Below are 20,541 nucleotides of genomic sequence, written 5' to 3'. Positions count from 1 at the left end.
TTATGTATTTGCATTCATAGATTACAATTATAATACATATCTTTAAAGACTGTGTTTTTCTCCGCTTCAGCAGCTTTACATACACCAAACTTTACAGTGTTATTCCTATCTACATTCTGAAGGTTTGTTCATATCATTCACCTGATTTGCAACATTTAATTCCTAAAAACGAGGTGAAAATGTTTGTTTTTCTCACTCTCTCTGTCTGTGGACAGTATTTTCTGATTTATGGAGTGATAAAAAGAGAAATCCAAAATCCTCTCCATTACAAACTTTAATATGTCAACAAAATCAAAAAAGAATTTTGAACCTGGCTTTATCCATTGTGTAGATTTCTGTTCTGGAAATGTATGAAAATTAATGCATATTTAACGCTAATTCTTGCGCACCATTTACTATTTTATTCCCTTGATTTGCTAAATAGTAAAGTAGAACGAAATAGTAAATCGTGCGCACGAATTAGTGAATCGAGGGAAAGAAATAGTAAATCGTGCGCATGATTTACTATTTCGTTCCCTTGATTTACTAATTCGTGCGCACGATTTACTATTTTGTTCCCTCGAATCACTAATTCGTGCGCACAATTTAATATTTAGTTCCCTTGATTCGCTAAATCATGTGGACGATTTACTATTTCGTTCCCTTGATTCGCTAAATCATGTGGACGATTTACTATTTCGTTCCCTTGATTCGCTAAATCATGTGGATGATTTACTGTTTCATTTCCTTGATTTGGTAAATCTTGCGCACAATTTACTATTTTGTTCCCTTGATTTGCTAAATTGTGCGCACGATTTACTATTTCACTCCCTCGATTTGCTAAATCATGTGGACGATTTACTATTTCATTTTCTCGATTTGCTAAATCTTGCGCACGATTTACTATTCCGTTCCCTCGATTTGCTAAATCATGTGGACGATTTGCTATTTCGTTCAGTGGCTGTAAAACGAATACTATCGTGAACTCTTTACAGACCAAAGGCAAACGAATGGCAGGGATTGTTTGTGAATTGCCGGTCGGCGTACCAAATAGGCTTTATTTATGCAAAATATCTTTTACGTTGGGGTGAAATGTGACCTGGTCATGTTTTAGTGACATTGGGTGTAACAAGTGTTTGAGGTTTGGGATGTAACGTTGCTGTCAGTGTGTGCTGATGCTTTGCTGTGTGTTCAGCGCAGACCAGCAGTGATGCTTTGAACTCACTGACCGTCTTCATGTGTGTCTTTCAGATGAGCAGGTTTCTGCCGTGTGATTGGACGTCAACCGACGCTCCTGGTTAATGCCAGAGATGGTACAGGTTTGCACCAGTTAAACACATCTTTGAGGTAATTTAGCGACAAAACCCATCCATCCTTGATCATCGGCCAACTTGCTGAAGAAAGATTGTCCACCAAACGCTGCCCCCGTCTCTCCAATGCCTCTTTCAGTTGACGTCTCATGTTTCACCCTCCTGCCATGCAGAGACACACTGTTCACCATCCAGTCGGTTCCTCTTGGAGAAAACAGACTTTTGTCTCATAGTGCTTGAGCATCACACCGTGTGCATGCAGCACCTTCTTACATGCAACATGGTTCAGAGACATGTTTATGGTACTTTAATGGTGCACACCTTCCTCAATGTTTGAACAAGCTCTGTCCATCGTGAGATCAGGACGGTTCTCACCCTTACGCATGATTTCAGACGCGTTTACACACGTTCTCGGTTTACAGTGTTTCTTCTCGCTGAAATGCGCATCGTGCTGCCTAGTTTTTTACGCAATAATAACTGTGTGGTTGCCGCACTGACGACGTTGTCCGATTTGTACAGTCTAAGCTATTGGATTTGCTACTCCTGTCGTTGTACATAGTGAGCGAGATCAATACTGCTTGTCAAGGGAAAATATATTTATATGCTAGATGTGCATTTTCATTCCTTATTAGTTCATGCTCTTTGGACAGAACATTTTGTATAGAATGCAAATGTTTTCATAGTCGTTGCTCTCTGTAAGCAAATGAATACATTTGTATATGAACTAAACCTTAGATGTATAGGGTTGAAAGTAAACAAAATAATGTATTATATTAAGGGATAAAAACTGGAGTATTACATTTTTATCATTTACATTAACTGTCTGGACCCAGATGCTTTTCTTCTTCTTATTTTATTTTTCGTATGTTGTTTTGCTATGAACAGCATTGATTGTATTAATGATAAAAGCATAAAGGGTTTTTTAATGTATGTTTTGTTGTAAATGAATGTTACTGATCATGTACAGCTGAGAAGAGAGTGCGCTATATAAACTGTATTTTCACTATTTTGTTGAAATAAATCTGGGGTTGTGACCGCTCCTGTTACTGGGCAGAAATTATTTGTTTCTCAAAACTCTTATTAGGAATGTTATGGGTTCATTGTAAGAGTTACTGTATGCCTCGATTTCCACTGACAATCATTTCAAACAGTCTTGCAGGATTTTTCTGTCTCTGTAAGGATCTTCCAGAGATGACATTATCTTGGCAAAAAAAGGTAAATGTCTTTGTACTTTTTGTTCCCCATTTATAAATGTACTGATACATGAGAAGGAATTTCATATTTCATCAGTATTTGGTGTGAGTCTAGTTTGCCGATTGTTATTCAAATTTCTTTTGGCTATAAATCCGCAGTGCGCTGTCATAGACATGCAAATAATATCGCATATCATTCTTCATGATTTGTGAATTCAGGTGACGTGGTCCTCCGGTCCAAAATCTGATTTTATTTTCATACTGACTCCTAAATTTATAATGAGTATAGCTCCAAAAGTTGGACACATAGAAAACTGAAACCAGTGTCAACTTGGCCTGCTTGATTGGCCTTTTTTCTTTCAAAAAAAGCTCGTTAAGTTCGCTAATCAGGAATGTGACAAATAGGCATCCTTGATGTCCTTCACATCCTAAATCAGCTTATGTTTAAAAATGGTTATCTAGTCGGATCATACTACGCTCAAATAAACTATTTGTGATTTGTGAAATATTTCACAGTACAGTTTTGGTCAGTTAACCCTTTCCTGACTCTTTAACTTCACTATTCTGATTTGTGGACTCTTTCACAGAACAATTTTGGTCAGTTAACCCTTCCCTGAGTCTTTAACATCACTATTCTGATTTGAGAAATCTTTCACAGAACAATTTTGGTCAGTTAACCCTTTCCTGACTCTTTAACATCACTATTCTGATTTGAGAAATCTTTCACAGTACAGTTTGGGCCGTTAACCCTTTCCTGACTCTTTAACTTCACTATTCTGATTTGTGGACTCTTTCACAGTACAATTTTGGTCAGTTAACCCTTTCCTGACTCTTTAACTTCACTATTCTGATTTGTGGACTCTTTCACAGTACAATTTTGGTCAGTTAACCCTTCCCCGACTCTTTAACACCACTATTCTGATTTGAGAAATCTTTCACAGTATAGAAACTGAAGTTGTGATTCTAATTGAAAGCATCACTGGCAATGTTTTTCATGTTTGATACTGTAAAGCTGCTTGCTTTAAAGCAATGTATTCTCACTGTCAATAGCTTCAAGCTCAACATCAGACCCCCAAGACGCTGATGAATGCGGGCCTCAGCGTCGCAGAACCAGCGTGACGGGGTGGGCTATTTCCCTACTTTACACGAAAAGTAGGTGGCACAGAATTCCTGAATGAGGCAATTCAGGACGATGATTGTTATCCAGGGTGTAACACACTCATGAGAATAATGGCGTCAGTGATGGCTGTAGGAAGCTGCATTCAATCAGATCATCTGAGCTCAGGATGGTTCTTCAAACTCAGTTTCGCCCTTACGAACGCTACATCAATAATGAACATCCATCGGTTCTCTGTTCTCCAGCAACAGCAGGCCAAGTCCCAACGTAAAATCAAGCAATGACTTGTTTAATGATTCTCTATCATCGATGTGTGATGAGCTCAGGACAAGAGACGTGTCGGCGTCTGAATATTCAGCAGCACGTTCAAAGCCCTGCCAAGTTGACAGAGAATATTTTAGGTTGTTAAATGGGCGTTTTTTCCTTCCTTCAGGCCTCCATAGCTGAGACTTCTGGAAATTATTCTAAACTGCTTTTCACAATATGCATTATAGATCACAAGAGCAGCTCTCGGAGTCCAGACAGAAGAGTATTAAAGGATGATAAAAGAGAAAGAAGCACTTCCCATTAATTGTGCTTCATGTTCAGATTTTATACATCTACTTAAGATTTCTAAGCCTCCTGGCACAAAGTGTGTTTTAATTTTTTTGTATGTCACAAAAAGCGATTGTTTTGATCACAAGAACCAGTCACTTCTCGACAAACTATGACCAAAGTCCTTCATTTGAGTTCTGTTCCTGAACGGACACTGTCCAACCCTTAATCACATCTGAACCAGCTAATCAAGGTCTTCAGGATCACTTGAAACTTCCAGGCAGGGAACAACTGGAGAACCTGGTTTTTGAAGGCTGCTCCCTCCGGAGGTCACATTTGTCTGAGGCAATTTCATTTCATCGTAGCATGTCATGGAGTAAGAGAACCACAAGAGAAACGGAAGAAAAACACTGACCGCCGAACACATCCAAAGATCTGATTCTTCTGAGGGATTCAAAGTGTTCTCAGAAACGTGGTGTTTTACGTTTCATGGTAGAAATGTGCAGTTTCTGTTCTGTAGCAGAATTATGTGTAACTCTGTTTTGGATTAGATTGCTTCAACAATTGTTCCAACATTAATGCATTTTATAAAGTTGATATTCCTCCCAGTATTATTAATAATAATTAATAGCTCACTGGTCCTGAAGAGCCACTTTTCCTGCAGAATTCCTTTGTGCTCCAACACATCTGGCTGTGTTGTTCAAGGTGCCAAAGACCTTGATTAGTCAATTCAGACACATTTTGTTGGAGTTTCATTAAAGGGATGAGGAACCCTGTCCTTAACTAACAGACAAAAATGCTTTGAGAAAATCGTTAGAAAGATTTGGTTCCAAAGAACAACTGAAGCTCAGCAGACAAATCCTAAAGTTCCACAGAGAAACACTAGGTGTCAGTGTCCATTCACTCCTGAAGCTGGTGTGATCCTGACAGTGATCTAGTCAGAGCTGATTTACTGAGCATGAGCACACACTCCTTCAGCTGCGTCTAAAAACCAAACACAGCTGTGTGGAACTCAGACATTTACATTTGTGCATGAAAAACCTTATGCAAACAAAATAAACAAGCTTATTTAAAATGTAATCACAATTTAAGTTAATCTCAATTAATTATGTGAAACATCTATATAACAGAGAAACTCTGGAATAACAGTGCATGCTGAAGAACACTGACATTCTGCTGTGAGTGTGTGTGTGTTTAAGTGTGTACACTTTTTAGAGAGAAGACGGGTAGATTTTATGCACAAAATTTCATCATTTACTAAACTATTTTCAGTCACTGTATTCATAGAGCACATTTAAAAAAATGTATAGCAAAGTGCTTCACAATGACAATTACAGCAATAAAAGACAAGAGAAAGACATCGTTTTTGAGGCATTTGATTCTGTGGAGCATCAGTTGGTTTTTGAGTCGCACACTGTTTGTTCCTCTATAACAGCCTGTTCAGGGGGAACGGCTCACCCGAAAACACGTTCTCCCAGGACCTGTGAATATAGCAAGCCCTATTTAAATCTGTAACTGTGAGAAAGACTTCTTCAAAAAGTCTGAATGATGAAATCTGGAACAGATCAGTTTGAAATCCACAGACTAAAATCAAACTAACACACACACAGACACTTGAAGCAGGGATGCAGAAGCGTGACCTCTTTGTGTGATTGTGTTTAGTGTGTCGTTCACCTGAGCTGGAAGACAGATAGTCTGTGTTGGCTATGTAAGAAAGAAGCTCTCAGACACACTATTATGAGGCATTTAATACTGACCGCTTCAAAGCAGCGATTCATTTGTTGAAGTTTACCATCAACACACTGTAAAAGCAGATTGTTGATGTCAGTCTCTTGGCCTCTTAATTTACACCACAAGAAAAATGGCTTACACTACAGCGAACCCTGTCATTTTGTACAGTACTATAATATTAAAGGTTAAAATTAACAGCTGAGTCCAAATTCAGTTGCTATTCTTATTTCTTTTAGATATAATGATCAAAAATTGAATTCAAATTTGCCTTGATCTTTTGACATATGAGGTCTTTGTATCATAAAAACACGCTGCAAGTTTCATAGATTAAAATGTCCTCCTCATTATAAACAGAACATTCAATTAATCAAGCTCCAATAAAAGCCTTGTTTTGATACTGCAGGATCTGTGACGTCACACAGGCAAATATATTTGCATATACCCGCCTCCACAGCAAGACATTGACAAATGTCCACTAATACTGTAATGACTGCTAGTTGACATGTACAGTAGTGACGTCCAGCCAATGAAAAATGGGCACCTTCACCCTTTATTCAAATATTATTCAAATGTGTTAAAGATTTGTCAGAATATAGCGTAATTGTGCTTAGAGCCAATTGTTTTATGATAATAACAATGAAAAATGCCAAATTCCATACAAAAATACATACAAAGAAATTATGAACAAAAGAACCAATGAAATATTAATAACTGATGATGTTGTAGTCAATGTATGCTTTTTTGTATGGATTTAAAGGATCCGGGGGGTTAATAAAGGCCTTCTGAATCGAAGCGATGCGTTTGTGTAAAAAAAATATCCATATTTAAGAAATTATGAAGTAAAATATCTAGCTTCCGCCAGACTGCCTTCTATATTCAACGTACGAAGAAAGTGTAAACTGGCATCACACCAGTTACACTTTTTCCGTAAGTTGATAGGGAAGGCGTAGGACGTTGCGTAAGCATTTTGAACTTCAAGAATTTTACACTTTCTTCGTACGTTGAATATGGAAGGCAGTCTGGCGGAAGCTAGATATTTTACTTGTTAAATATGGATTTTTTTTTTTTTTTTTTTTTACACAAACGCATTGCTTCGCTTTAGAAGGCCTTTATTAACCTCTCGGATCCATGTGGAGTACATGTTTACTCATGACACCTGTTCACTGCCATTATAAAGCTTGGATGCATCAGGATTAAAATATCTCAGATTGTGTTCATCAGAAAGAAGAAAGTCATATACACCTAGGATGGCTTGAGGGTGAGTAAAGCTTGGAGTAATTTTCATTTGAAAGTGAACTAATCCTTTAAGAATTGATATCGGTTCATCAAAATGAAGATCAAGTAAAATCGATTAATCAATATTTTCAACACATCCTAGTGCAAATGTGCTTGTCTGATGAAACACTGAATCGTGTTTATATGTAGACTGGAGACTGAGAGCACAATTACAGCTCAGTCTCATGCTGTTTACTCAGTAGATCCCCCTCCTCCGGCTGCTCATCGCCCTGTCTTTCCCTTTTCTATTACAGGACACGCAGGGAAAATAGATTTGAATGTGATGACTTTGAGAACACATGGAACCAGAGGACTGACACCGGTGACCTTCTGCGGTGGTGCGTTTGATGACAGCGGTCATGAAGACAGCGTGACACAAGGGACACACACAGTAATCCATACATATACTTAAAAAAGACCTAACGGTGTCTGGCTCAGGTTAATGTAAGACAGGAAACAAGGGATCTGAGCCCGCTTCACAATACCACACATCCCTGGACTAAAATCGTCCAACAGTACTGTGTGAGTGTTCTTGAGTTCCAGTTATGTTTGAGTATTATTTTGGTTTGTCAGCATGCTTCGACTTCACAATATACTTGACTAAATAGGAATGCTTTAATTCATCACTAAAATATATCATTTCAGACATTTATAATCTAGGCAGACGGGCGATTCTACAGCTGAGGAACTCTAAGAAAATCCACCTCCTTCAGCAGATGTTCTTACAGTCATCAGAAATTTAACTTGGCTGTTATACAACATGCAGAACAACCGTTAAACGTAATGAGTCCCAAAAGATGACAGCTTACTGTCATTGATTCCCACCATGTTTAACAGTTGGCAACAGTGGTGTTCCTTGGCTTTCTCCAAACTGATTCTCAGGCAGATCTGGTAGGAAATAAAAACCCTCCCTTCATTTACTCGAGAGTCTAGGTTACACCACCATGTAAGGCAGTTGTGCACTCCAAATTGCAGCCACAAGTTAATTATACAGCCCTTGATATTAACCCTCTGTTAAGCTCATCGTTTTATTAAATTATATTGGAGACTGGATCATAGTGTGTTGTGCTAATATTATCTGAAGGTGCTTTTTGTGACATTTAGGAAGTACACACCAATTATTTGTGCATCTCAATAAGCTTATCTATGCTTACTGAACTGACAAGACAAAAAAGTGTTATGTAGTAAATAGGAAAGTGAGACACATGCAAGGAGACAATAGAATATTTTGGGCATTTCTAGCACAGTTTTTAGCAGTGCCTTGTGCTGAACATTTTAAATATAATCGTGAGCCTGTGGGATTTACTGGAGCATCTCAATAATGCTGCAAGAACAAAATCAATGCCCAGGTTTAATGACATTTTTATATTAAATAACATCATATCTAAAATGCAGTCTTGTTTTTGAGTAACTGTAAATGGAGAGTACTAACACCACCAGTAAAACCTCATGAGCAAAATATGGCCTATTAATGTGATCCGTTTGATCTGTTTTGACTGTGCAGAGCAGTTCTCCATATGACATTAACACTTCTTCCGATTCACCTGTAACGGAAGCCAGCTAGTCAGAGCTGTGCAAGTAAATCTCACTCCCCTGGCCTCCCATTTGGAGAGCTGCAAGTAGAACCGGAAATGGTTACAGTGGTGCCTTGACCCCGATGGGAGTGAGGTTTAAGGGGGTGAGTGTAACGGAGGCCAGCTAGTAAGAACTGTTGAGTAAACCTCACTCCCTGGTCTCAAAACGTGCACTATAGCGACTAACGTTATAGGCTGCGGCCGCACCTCCCATGCTGGAAACACTGGTTCGAATCCAGCTCAGAGCAGTGTGAGTATGACCAGTTACATTGGTGCCGTGACCCGGATGTGAGTGAGGTTTAAGGGGGTGAGCATAACGGAGGCCAGCTAGTAAGAGCTGTGTGAGTAAACCTCTCTCCCTGGCCTCAAGAGGCACACCGTTTGGAGCAGTGCAAGTAGAACCGGAAGGGGTTACAGCGGTGCGGTGATCCGGATGGGAGTGAGGTTTAGGGGGCTGAGTCTAATGGAGGCCAGCTAGTCAGATCTGTGTGAGTAAACTTTACTCCCCTGACCTAAAGAGGTGCACTAGTGACTGCGGTATAGGCCTTGTTAGCGCACCTTCTTCCTATGCCAGAAATGCCTGTTTGAATCCTGCTTGGAGCAGTGGGAGTAGGACCAGTTACATTGGTGCCGTGACCCAGATGGGAGTGAGGTTTAGGAGGGAGAGTGTAACGGAGGCCAGCTAGTAAGAGCTGTGTGTGTGAACCTCACTCCCCTGGCCTCAAGAGGCACACTATAGCAACTGACGCTAGAAGCTGCGGTCTTCAGAGTCCTTATTAGCGCACACGCCTCCCATGCCAGGAACACGAATCCTGCTCGGAGCAGTGTGAGTAGGACCAGTTACGTTGGTACCGTGACCTGGATGGGAGTGAGGTTTAAGGCGATGAGCTTATCGGAGACCAGCTAGTAAGAGCTGTGTGAGTAAACCTCTCTCACCTGGCTTCAAAACGCACACTGTAGTAACTGACGTTATAGGCTGTGATCCTTGTTAGCATCTGCCTCCAATGTCGGAAACACCTGTTTGAATCGCGTTTGGAGAGGTGTGAGTAGAACCGGAAGTGGTTACAGAGGTGCCATGACCCAGATGGGAGTGAGGTTTAGGGGGGGGTGAGTGTAACGGAGGCCAGCTAGTCAGAGCTGTGTGAGTAAACCTCACTACCCTGGTCTCAAGAGGCGCACTATAGCAACTGACGTTAAAGACTGCGGTCCTTGTTAGTGAGCCCGCCTCCCATGCCAGAAATGCTGGTTTAAATTGAAATGAAATGGTAGTACCCTTAAAAGACAAAGTCATGCAAACAAAAAACAAACTACATGGTTGTACATTACAGGCCTCATTTATAAAATGTTGTGTAGAAACCATCCTACATTTGATCTTACGATCATTTCTCAAATGTGCGTACATGTGATTCAGAGAACAAACATGTCATTAACATATAAAAGAGCACCAGTCAACATGCAAATGCGTTACTTGAGAATGGTGAGCTGCACGATTTGCTTAGATTTCCAAATACCTGCAGTTCTCCAATGCTCTGCCACAAGGAAAAGGAGCACGTTTTTATAAATCTGAATGTTGGCGTGAATTTTAGCGTACATACACAATCTGTGCATACACACGTTTTATCAATGAGGCCCTACGTTTCTCACTCAGTAGTCAATATTGTGCTTTTGCCTAGTGATGCAATAATGTGTAACTCTGCTCTATCAAGGACCTGAATGTTAATCAGCTTTTATAGTCCTCTATGATGATCTTTTGTCTTTTTCTAATTGGACAAACCACGAGACTAATGCGAGACAGAACAGGTTTCTATGCGCACGGCTGTATGCTCCACTTATCTGTTATTCCACAGGGGAATTCCATTAGCGACTGTTATCTGCTGTCTCTCATTTGAGGTTTAACTGGAGGAAAACATATTCACCTGAGTAAAATATCAACATCCCCCGGAAGCACTCGTGAACCTGTCCTTGTGATTTACAACTCATCTTAATTGCCGATGAAATTCACAGAGAGACTGTGCTCACACGTGGAATGGCTCTGTTATCTTGTGAATTCTAATGGTCACAAATGTAAATTGGCTCCTCACAGCTCGCTGTCCATAAGCACTCATCTTTTCGTAACTATGCCTCAGCAGGTGTTATAAATAAAGCAGTTTGAAGAGGATCCCAGTGGAAAATGATTGATAGGTTGGCTAACGGTTTGGTGCGGTATTTTTTTGCCGCCTCTCCTCTGTGTAAAAGTGCCTCCCTTAATTTAAACCACACGGCCCATTTTAAAATAAGTTAAAATACTCCACTTTACCAGAATGACTCATGATACAAAATGAATGGTGTTGAGGAAGCTACATTTCAAGCTGCTTAAAAATGTAAATGCAGCTTTCTTCACGAGTAGAAGTGTTTCAAATGAACACTTGACAGTTCCAATCATTCACTCCCAAAAGAGAAGACAAAAATTCCTGGACTAGATAATCAATTATATTTCCAGTGATTGAGGCTCACCTGCCATGCATGTCCTAATGACTGGACATTTCCTGCCGCTGATCAATGGCCCCCCTCATGATGACCTGTCAGTAACCTCTCTGGCCATACATCATTACTGGAGGCAGAGCATTGTGTCTGTGATGGATGAAGCTCGGGTGAGATGGGCTGCGTGGGGGGGGAGGGTTGAGTTAAACTGATCGTCCTCATGCGCTTTCACCCTCACGGATGCCTGGAATTAAGAGCACCGCTGCATCTCTCTAAACCCCTCTATCAGCCGCATCCTGTTTGATCACAGCAGGAGAGGAAAAGAACTGCAGTGAATTTAACTCAACCCTGATGAAGCTGCACGTATCAGCATAAAGAGAGGATGGTGGACCTTTATAATGAAGAAGCATGACATTGCTACTGCAAAACTGGCAAGAAACACTGTGTGTAACTCAAATTGAATGTATTTGTTCTTAAAGATGCAGCAGTAACTATGAAGAAAAGTGGTTAATAGGGTGTTGCAGTGGATACCTGGACATTGCCATACAGTTACTAATGTTTTATTAACTGTTTTTTGTATTGTGTAGGAGAGTCCAGAGTTGTGCCCCTGGGAGAAATTTTGATGAAAACAACACCAAAATGTTCCACTTTGTAACTTTGTAAGAATTATTTCTAATTTTCTTAAGCATGTGTTTTGTATGGAAGCTTGTTTCCGCCATGGAATAAAACCATTTAAAAGATAATTGTGGCTTTTTTTCTCACACTTGCAAAATATAAAGTCAGAACATGCAAAAACATGCAATTCTAACCTTTTTCTCGCAATTGTGAGTTTATATCTTGTAATTCTGACTTCTTTTCTTCAGAATTCTGAGATATAAACTCGCAATCGCGAGTTATAAAGTCCAATTCTAGGTGAAAAAAAGACTAAGTTTTTTGATCTACTGCAACAAAAGGCCCAAATGACCCCAGTGGATGAATCAATGTCTTCTGTGTCTTCAATGTCTTACCTCAAGCTAAACTGAAGAATGAACTGATGTGGCATCATTTCAAACAAAATCAGGCCACAACAAAGTTCGTTTCAGGAGTTTGAAACAGCTTGCATGAAAAGTTTACTCCGGCTGGTAAACACCTTCATACTACCATTGGTCCATGGCGATGATGTAATAGGTGGGTGTGGTTCTGAGGCTCCGCCTTCTTTGAGGTGTAAATCTCTGGTTAATTTCTGGTTAACTGCCGAACTGCAGAGCTTGTGCAAGCATATCCACATCGCTATGATCAGATGCTTTCTGAACTGCTGTTTTCTCACCGCTGTCATTTAGTTGTTTTGTAGGGGAATTTACAGTTAAGACCCGAGGACCAGATATGATAAATGAAGACCAGGAGTCAGAGATGCAATCAACTGAAGAAAAATTTACTGAAGAATAGTTTGCAGTTTCATCAGCAGAAGTCAGCTTCAGCACTCAGCAAGGAGTTCGTAGGCCACCCTCCGTACACGCTCAATACAACAGCAGTCATATTCAAACACAGGTCACTAAACTACGTCATTACTTCAGGTTGAATCATTCTGATTGGTTGAGACAGATAAACTTAGAAAATCTCCACATATGGACATATAGTTCAATGCATACAGGGGTCCTGGTTTCCCATACAACAACATAGTGTCAGCCCAGATCTGGCCCACATCTGGTACACACTACGGATCTGGGCCAAATGTGGGCCGGATCTGGGCCAACACTATGTTGCTGTCTGGGTTAGGCAAGAAGTGACCCATCAAGGTCACGTATCAGCATTTCTAGGCTTCAGTTTGTCTGAAAGATGGTCATTTGATCTACTCTGGAAGCCAGTTGTTCACCTCACTGGAGCCAGGATCTGTAACAAAGCACACATTTACATATTTATCTAAACAACGTTCTCAGCATCGTGAACTGCGTCAAGATGTTCACTAACTGTATCGCTGGTCAATTCAAACTTCTTTTTACCCCCAAGCGAAGAACGAAAAAGAACTTTGCCGTTAGTATATCGAGGCCTTAAGTGTTTGCAAGAAAAAACTATATTTAACTATAAACCATGGTTTCCGGCCAACTGCCACATGAGCGTTAATTGGTTTTGATTTTCAATTGATCGTAGTAAATAGTCGTAGTTTCGTAGTTTCATTAAGTATCCTGCTACTGACTGACTAACTGCTCAAATTGATTCAGTAAGAGAGTGAGTTGAACTGAATCACAAATCAATTCAGTTTTTAACAAACCGAAAACAACCCCCTTAAAAAGAATCATTAATTTGTGAATGATTCATTGCTAGTTCTAAACATCAGACAGAAATACAGGACACATAATTGCTAAAATATTCTCAGTGAAAATGGTTGTTTGGGTTTTCTGGGATCAAGCGGCCCAAGAAAAGTGTTGTAGCATCAAACAAAATAACACACTTTCAGCATGCCTAACATGCATAAAGAAAATGGTGAGAAGTGTACGATAGATTTTAAAAATGTAGTAGTTGAAAGATCAAGTTGGGAGGTTTTGTGGCACTATCCATAGCTTGGACTGTTATCTGCTGCTGCTTGTTTTTCAGCCTGACTGCGACAGTGAAGCTTGCATTTACTGCTGTATTAAAAGCCTATGAGGAGCTGTGATGTGTTTAAAAAGACATTTAGAGATAAGAGGAGGAAGGGATCTGTTTGTTCTTCAAACACTGTCTGTGTTGCATCCAGCCCCCAGAGCAGAACGAGGGCCGTGAAAGCGTGAGAAGACTGCAGGGAATGAAAGCGATAACACAATGCTTTCCTGGAGTGCTCAAGCCTTTTATTTGGATAAATCTGTCATTGCTCTCTGATCCATGAGTGTGTGGCCGTTCCTCAAACACATCTGTTTCTCTCCTCATACCTGCTGCTTATGGACACGCACCGCCACTAATGAATATCAACTGTAAGAACTCAAGATCTTACTTCATCATGTGCAATATTACAATTGTACTCATTTGTAATTTCTAAGCATGTAATATATTTTCATATATCTAGATAATGCATCGCCTTATAGGTAACATAAATGGCATTATCACTCTTGATATGCCATATAAGTTTATAACATACATATATTAAATATTCATAATTTGTATATGTACGTATCTAGAAGATGTTTTTTCCCCTACGCTATATTTTGCATTATTGTACATCGTAGCTTCGACATCTATTTTGTGCTTTCACCATTGACCTCTCTTCTTTTCATTATAGAGAGGTGACTTCGAGATGTTTGGCTTCATATTGTGCTGGCAATCATCTAGCGTTGAGGTTATGTGTGTCTTGAGGGGAAATGGTATATTAGGGCAGTAATTGCCCTTGTGCTCTGTGTGTTTGTTTTTTATGATAACCCCACTTTCTCCTGTGACTTTGACAAGTCCTCTCACCTCGTGCTCTGCCGTCGAGACATTTGCATCAAAACTGTGCTCGGGACAAAAGTCGCAAACAAACATATCATGCTGTCCTGATGGCTTGGGAAGGAGACACCTGGGATTGTGTGCTAGGTTTGACATCGCTGCATGTTGACATTGCTGGAGCTCTCTGACTTTCTTAAATGGTGCTCTCAATTAAATTTCGCCCTCCTCTTCAATATGGGTGGAGGTGATGCTGTCCTTGAGCATCAAACAACACGCTCCTAGATTAGATAGCTGCATGTGCTCCATTTCTGAGGAACTGCTCTGGGACCTGGACTGTGTTTTCTTCCAGCCTGAATAAGGACACATTTATGGAATCTTCTAAACATTCATCCTGCATCATAACCAAGAGTGGACATTTTCTCTTGCAGCAGAGTTTGCTTGTATGTGACTTTCTCGCGATTCTAATTGCTGTCATTTTTGAAGTTTAAGTGTGTACACACTGTGTTTCTGTATTGATTTCTTACAGGTGTTTTGAATTATGCATTGCATTGTGCTGTGTTTTAGGGCTGAAGGAAATCTCAGTAAACGTTAAAGGGGTGGTTGATTATGATTTCACTTTTTAACTTCAGTTAGTGTGTAATGTTGCTGTTTGAGCATAAACAACATCTGCAAAGTTATGACGCTCAAAGTTCAATGCAAAGGGAGATATTTTCTCTGTTTAAGGACTACAAGAAACGGCTTGTAGGGACTACAACGAGCTTCTTCCCGGGTTAGTGACATCACTAACCCTAAAATTTACATAAACCCCGCCCTCAAGAACACACAACAAAGGGGGCGAGGCCATGTTGGGCTGCTTTAGAGAAGAGGAAGAGTTGTTGTAGTAGAGTGTTGTTGACATGCCGTCATTTTACGCCGGACTGCTTCACAAACGAGGGTCAATTCAACGCTGGATTTGCACAAAAGATTAACATGACGGCACATGCTAGTCGATGAGTTGAATCAACTCCACAGCAACTACATAAATTTATCCACTAACCATTCAGAAACGTCTAAAAGTTGTAACTTCTTCCTGAGTCTCTCCATCAGTGTCGACTCCGGTTTGAACAATGTAAGGCTGAACACCGTTACTGACAATCCTCATTTTGTCTGCGTGAGATTCTCCAGCTTTGTTGTTGTTGAGCGACCGAAGCGCGAGCTGTTAAAGCTCCGCCCTCTTCTGGAAAGGGGGCCGGAAGCAGCAGCTCATTTGCATTTAAAGGGACACACACAAAATCGGCGTGTTTTTGCTCACACCCAAATAGGGGCAAATTTGACAAGCTATAATAAATGATCTGTGGGGAATTTTGAGCTGAAACTTCACAGACACATTCTGGAGACACCAGAGACTCGTGAAAGTGGCATTATAGGTCCACTTTAACTTAAATTGTACTATTTTTATTTATTTATTTATTTATTTTGGCCAGGGCATTTGGCCAGGTTTTTTCTACAGATTTCCCCAGCATATTCTGACGACTTTTCTCAGCATGTTAAGTAAAATGTGTCATTTTCAATATCTTGATTGGATCATGTCAATACAGGTGTGCAAATGTAAATACAGTGTGTGCTGACTGAACACAGTGTCTGACTCCCTCCAAATGACACTGTCAGTCACACAGGAACTCATCCATATAAATATAATATTTTCACAGGTAATTCTCAATGCTGTCACCTTTGAATGACATCATCCTCAGGTGAGGCCGTCCTCTGAGAGCGGCGAGCGATGAATGAGAGATTTCAGGAGACAGATGAGAGACTGCGCTGCCTAGGTCGTCTCCTCGCTTCACCTCCGCTGTAACTCACCGTATCATCTCCGCACACTGTGGAAGAAGCTCCTCGTGGTATTAAGGTCTTTTTTTATTAAGTTTGAAAGTCACCATGGAACATGTTCACATACCATTTTAGCACAGGACTTGATTTTATCCAGAGGATGATGATTTGGCTGGCCATTATGCTGCCAAAAAGGATCCTCCTTCATTGTATTTGGTATTCAATCATACAGTTTTTTACACCTTGCAAATTTAAACATTCAAGCGCAAGAAGATGCGAAAGAGAACTAATTTCATTCTTGTGCGCTGTATGAGAAGCTTTGTGTGTGGCACACATCCGGAGCGTGCACAGAATGCAGCGCGTCTCAGACAGCGTGCAAGTACTAAATTGAGCTCTCTTTCACATCTTGAAAGGACAAATTCACATAAAATTATGACAAAAGCCTGTCTTGTTGAGTATCCTAGTGAACATAGTCGGTTAAGTGAATGTAAACAGCAGAGAAATAAAACGCATGTGTATCAGTATACTGGATCAGTGCATTCAGTCTTAAAGTGACAGCAGCCTAATAAACCTGCTGCCGTCTGTGTCATTAATGTTCATCAAACAACAAAAGACAAAGAGAAAATCACTCACTGCTCTTGAGTGAATAACTTTCATAACTTTAATAAGTATTAATCTATATTTAATTTATACAGTGAAGTTATATTTACATTTGATTACCACGCTAATGCTTGTAGTTTGATTATTTGTTCTTATTTTATTAATGACCATTTACATGACTTTAATTATGTTTGAAATTTATGTTGGATAGATAGTAGTTTTAGCTGTGAAATTTCACTGGTATCTAACATTTTGGTGTCATAAACCTATTACAATACAAGTTTACATGGGTCAAAAACAACAAAAAATAACTAGTTTATTTATTTATTCCTTTTTTTGTGGTGGGGTTTGAGAAAATTATTTATTGAATCAAATTGTAGATCGAGAATCAAATCAAGAACTGAATCGAATCAAGAATCGTATCAAATTGAGCTCTTGCAAATCGGATTCAGCTCTAGTGTTGATGCTTCTTTTTCACATCTATTCAAATCTATTATGTGTGATTATTGCAGTAACCTTTATAACATTAATGCTGACCAATAATAAATAACTGTGTTAATTGGTGATCTACAACAGTAACCTAAACATAAAGCATGTTGACATTTCCTAACACTGCTAATATGGGCTCACACTTCAGATCAGTTCAGAAAAGAGGAATACACAAGAGATAAAATTGTGCAAAGTAGTCTATTTATGGGCGATGAGACGTGAATGGCTTTCGGTGTCAGATGAACAGTGTTTCAATTTAATAGCTGTTCCCTCTGGAGAAATAAAACCGTTCTCTCATTTTAAAACACGTCTGCTCACCCACAGGCAAGCGGTGGACTTAACCTGTCCCTTTTACCAAAGAATTTTCATTGAATTACTCAGCAAACCCCAACATCTCAAATCTTTTTACGCCATTTTCTAATGCTTCGTCAAACGACGCCTGGAAAGGTCTGTCCCCTCAGCCTGAACGATGCCCCCCAAAATTGATCCGGGCAGTCAACATAATTAAACTTACACCCATCCACCAAAGACCCAATTACTTTCACTTGGTGTATTGACACGTGAGATCGATAGTGAGGTAAAATAGAGGCCTGGATTGTGATGCAGCTCAGACTACACTGCAATCTACGCATTCGTGAGTATTTGGGTAAATGTGGTGCCAGAAATGCACAAAGCAAGTTTCACTGTCTGTTTATGAGTCACACAGTAAAAAACCTTCTCGCAAAACACTACTCTTCAATTAATGCCATCTTAGTGGGGTTTGTTAGTCAAATGCCAATACTGCTAGTGTTCATTTCATAGTGTGTGAGCTGAGGAGCCTCAGTGACAGGCCCGTACATGGGGTCAAAACATTTTTCCCTCTATTGACTACCATTCTGAGGATATGATTGGGATAGTCACTAGTGAAGAGTTTGGGACAGTGATTGTTCTTGTGGTGTTCTCAACCAATCAGTGTTGCATTTATGTCATCATGACATAATTTTCCTGTGACTCCTGAGTCATTAGTCACATGACATTTTACAGCTCAGGCGATTGGCTCAAGCATCCAGAACCACAGTCATTGTAGTTGGATGGAAAAGTACAACCAGCATTTTATATAAAATAGCTCGTTTTCCATCCCACTGAAGAAACAAGTTTAAAACAACATGAGGTTGAGTAAATAATTCACGTTTTTGAGTGAACTATCCCTTATCTCCGTTCAACATCAGAGTCCGTGTTGTGTTCAATATACCGTTACACACACTACTGCACATTATTAAAGACTGGCCAGTGGGAGTATCTGGACAGAATTCATCGTCTGGAGTGATTTGTGAGGCTCATAAGATCAAAGAGCAAAGTGTGCAGTAACATGATCATACTATTACATACGCTCATCAAAAAAATAGGATAGCCGTGAAACACAGGCACTTTAATTAGAGCAGAACGGCATGTTGTTAGCTTAATGATGTTTTAATCAGTGCTAATGTAGCTGCAGCTTGAGCCGGCGTAATGTCCTTTTAACAGTCGCTTTAGAAAGATATTCATCTGATGACCTGTTAGAGACAATTCACTTGAATGTCAAAAAACAAAAATCGGCACACTGCCACTGCTGCTCTCAAAATTTATTAAAAAGACAATGTTTCGACCACAAAGGTCTTCGTCAGGTCAGACAAACAGTAAATAATCAAATGATGACAATTTCTTATTTTATCAACAGGGTCAATCACACCTGATACAATTCATTAAACTAATAACCCAATCAACACGAGTCACAAATAGAATCAAATATATACAAAAAAACTCACAAATCACAAAAAAGGTTTCAAATCAAATTCCGAATTTAAACCTTTTGGAGAGAGACAATTCAATTCAAGGACAATTCACACCACACCAACAGACGCCGACAGACACTTCGTCGGGTTTTGTGGGATCAGCGTGTTACCCCTGTCGGAGTCTGTCGGAGTTTGTTTTCTCCGACTGAACATGCTGAATCGACGTTAGAATGTCGGCGCTGGTCTGAGTCTGTGTAATAGATTAAGGAGTCCAAAGATGAAGATGAGTCAAAAGGTTCCAATACGAATGTTTCTAATAATAATATAAATTCAGATAATCCACAAAAGCATAACAGTGTGTACCAAACACAAAAAACCACAGACAACTGAAGTGTGAACAAGGAGGAACTTAAATAAACAGTGATAATGAGATGATGACAAACAGCTGTGATGATAATTAGTGTCCATAGAAACTAACAAAGACAACAGGAAATAATGAATACTAACTAAAAGTCCATTTCACACCTTTAATGGTCTTGCAGGATATTTTCTTGTCACTAACATGGTACAGTTAGTATGACTGGCCCTGCAAAGTAGGTTTGTTTACGAGTCATTCTACAATTTAGGGTACATTTCATATCCATTGACCATAATGATATTTTTTATTTTGTCATATTTTGTACACCCTGTTTCAGTTTAAATGAAATTGCCTTGATGTCTCTTTTTGCCGTGTCCATTTTTGAAGTGCGTAGGTCTGGGGCCTCATTTATAAAGCGTGCGTACACACAGATTTGATCTTAGAGTGTGCGTATTCTTAAATCCACGCCAACGCTCATATTTATAAAAACAGTCTTAGCGTCACGTCAGGGTCTGAGCAAACGTACGCACTTTTCATTGTCAGATTACTGCAGGATTTTGGAAATCTAAGCTATTCTTGCAGCTGGCCAAGGATTTGGATGATGACTGTTGATCTTTTATTTGTAGATGACATTAATTAGGTGTCATTTACAACGCGGAGAACTGAAATCATTCAGCTGCGCGCAAGTTCAAGATCGTTTGTGATTTATAGATTTCACATCTGAAAGAGAGGCGTACGCTCGTTTTCTGTGTGTACGTTCATGCTATGAATCACACTTACACACATCGGAGAAATGATCGTAAGATCAAATTTAGGACGGTTTCTGTGCAACATTTTATAAATGAGGCCCCTGGTCTCTCTTTAACTCTTCCACCGCCATTGATGGAATTTTCTGGCTTTCAATGTTTTCACTGTTATATGTTAGGGGGCGCTATTTCACATCTTCCTAAAGATTACTGAATCTCCTGATCAAAACACAGACGAAGAAGAAG

General features: G+C 39.7%; 1 protein-coding gene across 13 annotated transcripts in view; it reads left to right on the top strand.

The window, feature by feature from the left end:
• rapgef6 (Rap guanine nucleotide exchange factor (GEF) 6) overlaps positions 1 to 2,335 on the top strand; it is a 101,853-nt gene extending 99,518 nt beyond the window's left edge. For all 13 annotated transcript variants that reach the window (XM_051876999.1, XM_051876995.1, XM_051876996.1 and 10 more), the window contains one exon: positions 1,231 to 2,335. In XM_051876999.1, the coding sequence (XP_051732959.1) occupies positions 1,231 to 1,253 (23 nt within the window). In that variant the 3' untranslated portion in view covers positions 1,254 to 2,335. The remainder of the gene's footprint in view (positions 1 to 1,230) is intronic.
• The last annotated feature ends 18,206 nt before the right edge of the window (positions 2,336 to 20,541 follow it).

This window comes from Ctenopharyngodon idella, chromosome 21, assembly GCF_019924925.1.
Source record: "Ctenopharyngodon idella isolate HZGC_01 chromosome 21, HZGC01, whole genome shotgun sequence".
Lineage (NCBI taxonomy): Eukaryota > Metazoa > Chordata > Actinopteri > Cypriniformes > Xenocyprididae > Ctenopharyngodon > Ctenopharyngodon idella.
The sequence above is the reverse complement of the archived record's forward strand: the minus strand, read 5'-3'. Positions and strand labels throughout refer to the sequence as shown.